Source organism: Protopterus annectens, chromosome 15.part0 (assembly GCF_019279795.1).
Source record: "Protopterus annectens isolate FY-2018-M chromosome 15.part0, PAN1.0, whole genome shotgun sequence".
In the NCBI taxonomy this organism is placed as follows: Eukaryota; Metazoa; Chordata; order Ceratodontiformes; family Protopteridae; genus Protopterus; species Protopterus annectens.
The window spans coordinates 230692494-230693810 of NC_056749.1; the positions used below are offsets into that span (position 1 = coordinate 230692494).

A 1317-nucleotide genomic window follows, 5' to 3' on the forward strand; every position below is an offset into this window, starting at 1 on the left:
GCTACAATTTTTTTCCACTTATTTGTTCTTACCTTAAAACAGTTTTTTTTTTCATTATTTTAATACGTTGTACAGTTGCCATATAGTGATGTTAGAATAAATCTACTTTAGTTTGCAAACATGTGCTACATAGATCCATTCTAAAATGTGGCTGGAAACTGCACATAAGATAAACATCTGACTAACAACCTAGCCTTACAACACTTGACAAGCTTTTCGAGTGTATGGTGGCAGGAGACTAAATGCGTCAATTAAGGGTAATGAAACAATTTGCAAAGTCAAACAAAATGTTTTAATACTGTATTTAGCAAGAACATTTTAACAAAGAATCTGACTTTAACTTAATATTGTACAATGGAGTGACCAGACATAAAAAGTTTCCATTTTCTACCATCTATACTGCAGATTCTGACCACCTTCAATGACCAGATGCCAAGCTTAGCCTAGCATTAAAAAGCATTAATTATAACCCCTCCCCACTCATTATATCTGCTATCAGAAGGGTCTAACCCATGTTACTGTACAAGTCATTAACAGCAGGACATTTTTTTTTTCTACATCATTTGTTCTTTAAAAAAATGTACACATACATATTTCCTTTTGAAAATGTCCCTAACTCAATTTGCTGAGTGGTAGCCACAGTGTATAAAGCTTCGGTTTATAAACAAAGTTAAACAGATCATGTTTACTGAGCTTTACAAGTGACCAGTCAGCCTTAACAGTTTCCAGGCATTATGAAGAATCAGCAGTGGCCACAAAAGGCCAAATCAGTTGTGCTGTTTTATTTTGTACAATGACATTGCCTACTGTTATAAGGAAATGTTTTTCCAAGCAACATTTGAGGCCAGTATTTTTCTTGCATTTGCTGAAAATGGTACAGTACTGGAATTCCTTTTGTGAGGGTCACACAATATGTTACACCTTATGTTGGTCTGCAAAACTGCTGAAAAGAAAGCTCTTTTACTGTCTCTCAGGATCGAGCAGTTCTGGATGCAGCACCAGGTTCACTTTTCAGTACGTTTAGTCCTTCAGTGTATGAACAGTCTTTTCTTCTCATGATACAACATTTATCACAAGTCAGTAGAGGATGCTCCATGTATGATATCTTTTTTCCTTCTTGTGTGTGCTTCACTGGATGAATGGGATTCAGTACATTATTGCAGGTTTTATGTACGATCTGTTTTCTGTGGAAAAAAATTAAATATTTGAAAACCATTGCAATGAATTCCAATATTTTTTCACACTCACATTATGATACATCATTATTTTTTAGCATGCCTGATTCCAGTGATAAAAAGCATTTCAGCACATTAAAGA

At 34.7% G+C, this 1317-nt stretch overlaps 1 protein-coding gene across 3 annotated transcripts in view; it reads right to left on the reverse strand.

The window, feature by feature from the left end:
• Positions 1-273: 273 nt before the first annotated feature.
• The window catches only part of DACH2 (dachshund family transcription factor 2), a 1303080-nt gene continuing 1302036 nt past the window's right edge, over positions 274-1317 (reverse strand). For all 3 annotated transcript variants that reach the window (XM_044057751.1, XM_044057750.1, XM_044057749.1), the window contains one exon: positions 274-1184. Coding sequence is in view for 1 of the 3 variants with exons in the window: in XM_044057750.1 (XP_043913685.1) it covers positions 1147-1184 (38 nt within the window). In the remaining 2 variants the exon portion in view is untranslated. The remainder of the gene's footprint in view (positions 1185-1317) is intronic.